At 46.8% G+C, this 1,370-nt stretch overlaps 1 protein-coding gene across 1 annotated transcript; it reads right to left on the reverse strand.

Moving 5' to 3' along the window:
* Positions 1-755: 755 nt before the first annotated feature.
* Positions 756-1,370, reverse strand: LOC111366951. The gene has a single exon (XM_022987631.1). It carries the CDS (start codon positions 1,368-1,370, stop codon positions 756-758), a length of 615 nt encoding a protein of 204 aa, XP_022843399.1.

The raw sequence follows: 1,370 nt of genomic DNA on the forward strand, positions 1-1,370 counted from the left end.
CCAGAAAATGCATCCAAGAAGTTGTATAGCTTATGTCCAGACGTGCTATCCACCAAGTTGTCAATCCATGGTAGGGGATAACTATCCTTTGGACATGCTTTATTAAGATCTGTGAAGTCAATGCAGACTCTCCACTTACCATTGGCCTTCTTCACTAAAACAACGTTGGCAAGCCAATCGGGATATTGGACCTCCCGAATGAACCGAGCACTTATGAGTTTGTTAATTTCTTCGCAGATGACCTCCCGACGCTCTGGGACGAACTGTCTTTTCCTCTGTTTTACTGGCCTGGCCCCTGGGCTAATGCTAAGCCTATGGACTGCAATTTTAGGGTCTATCCCTGACATATCCTCAACCTTCCAGGCAAAAACGTCAATGTTGCGAGATAAGCAACCAACAAGTTCTGTCTTCAAGGTGACGTCAAGATCCCGACCAATCGTCACCTTCTTATCATGCTCGAGCTCAATTTCCATCAATTCTTCGACAGGAGCTAGTCTAACTTGTTGCCCATCCTTGGGATCCATCCTCGAGATTTGCATGACGTCGTTATTTATTTCCCGAACGCTGGCAACATAGCATTGTCTGGCAGCTATCTTGTCTCCACGGAAAACCCCAACGCCATTATTTGTTGGAAACTTCATGGCTAGGTGGAAGGTGGACACAATGGCTTTAATCTTGTTCAGGAGTGGTCTTCCCAGAATTGCATTATAGGCCATTGAGACACGTACCACTTGAAAAGATGTCATCTCCGTAACCTATTTCTGGCCAGAACCCAAAGTTAGTGGAAGCTCAACTACACCCTTTGGAGTGATGACTCCTCCACCAAACCCCTGGAGAGGAGTTTTAACCGCTTTGAGCTGGTGAGATGAGATTCCCATTTTGGCAAAAGCATCTTGTGAAAGTATATTGGCCGCACTCCCGTTGTCAACCAGGATTCTCTTCACTTCAAAATTGGCCACAATCGCTGAGATTACCAAGGCGTCATCATGTGGAAGTGATACACCTTCTAAGTCTCCGGTCCCAAAAGTAATATCCTCCAGCTTTCCATGAGGCATCCCAGACTCCGAGACATATCGTCGGGCATATTGTTTTCTTCCACTGTTGGAGTCTCCTCCCGTAGCAATACCTCCAATGATGATATTGATGGTTCCAGTAGTGAGTCGACCATCCCTTTTTGCCTCAGGGTCTTTTTCCCTGCCACGATCATTCCTCGGGCGTTTGTCGTTACCAACGTAGGAGCTCAGGAGTCCTCTTTTGATAAGGGCTTCAATCTCCCGTTGTAGGGCCTTACAGTTCTCTGTGGTATGCCTATGGTCCCGATGGAACTCACAGTATTTGTTCATGTCCCTGGATTCAGGTGGTGACCTCAT

The sequence above is a fragment of the Olea europaea genome, chromosome 18 (genome assembly GCF_002742605.1).
Source record: "Olea europaea var. sylvestris chromosome 18, O_europaea_v1, whole genome shotgun sequence".
Classification (NCBI taxonomy): domain Eukaryota; kingdom Viridiplantae; phylum Streptophyta; class Magnoliopsida; order Lamiales; family Oleaceae; genus Olea; species Olea europaea.

Coding starts and splice junctions, on each gene's coding strand:
- LOC111366951 (XM_022987631.1), bottom strand. CDS start 1,370: ATGAGGTCACCACCTGAATCCAGGGACATGAACAAATACTGTGAGTTC.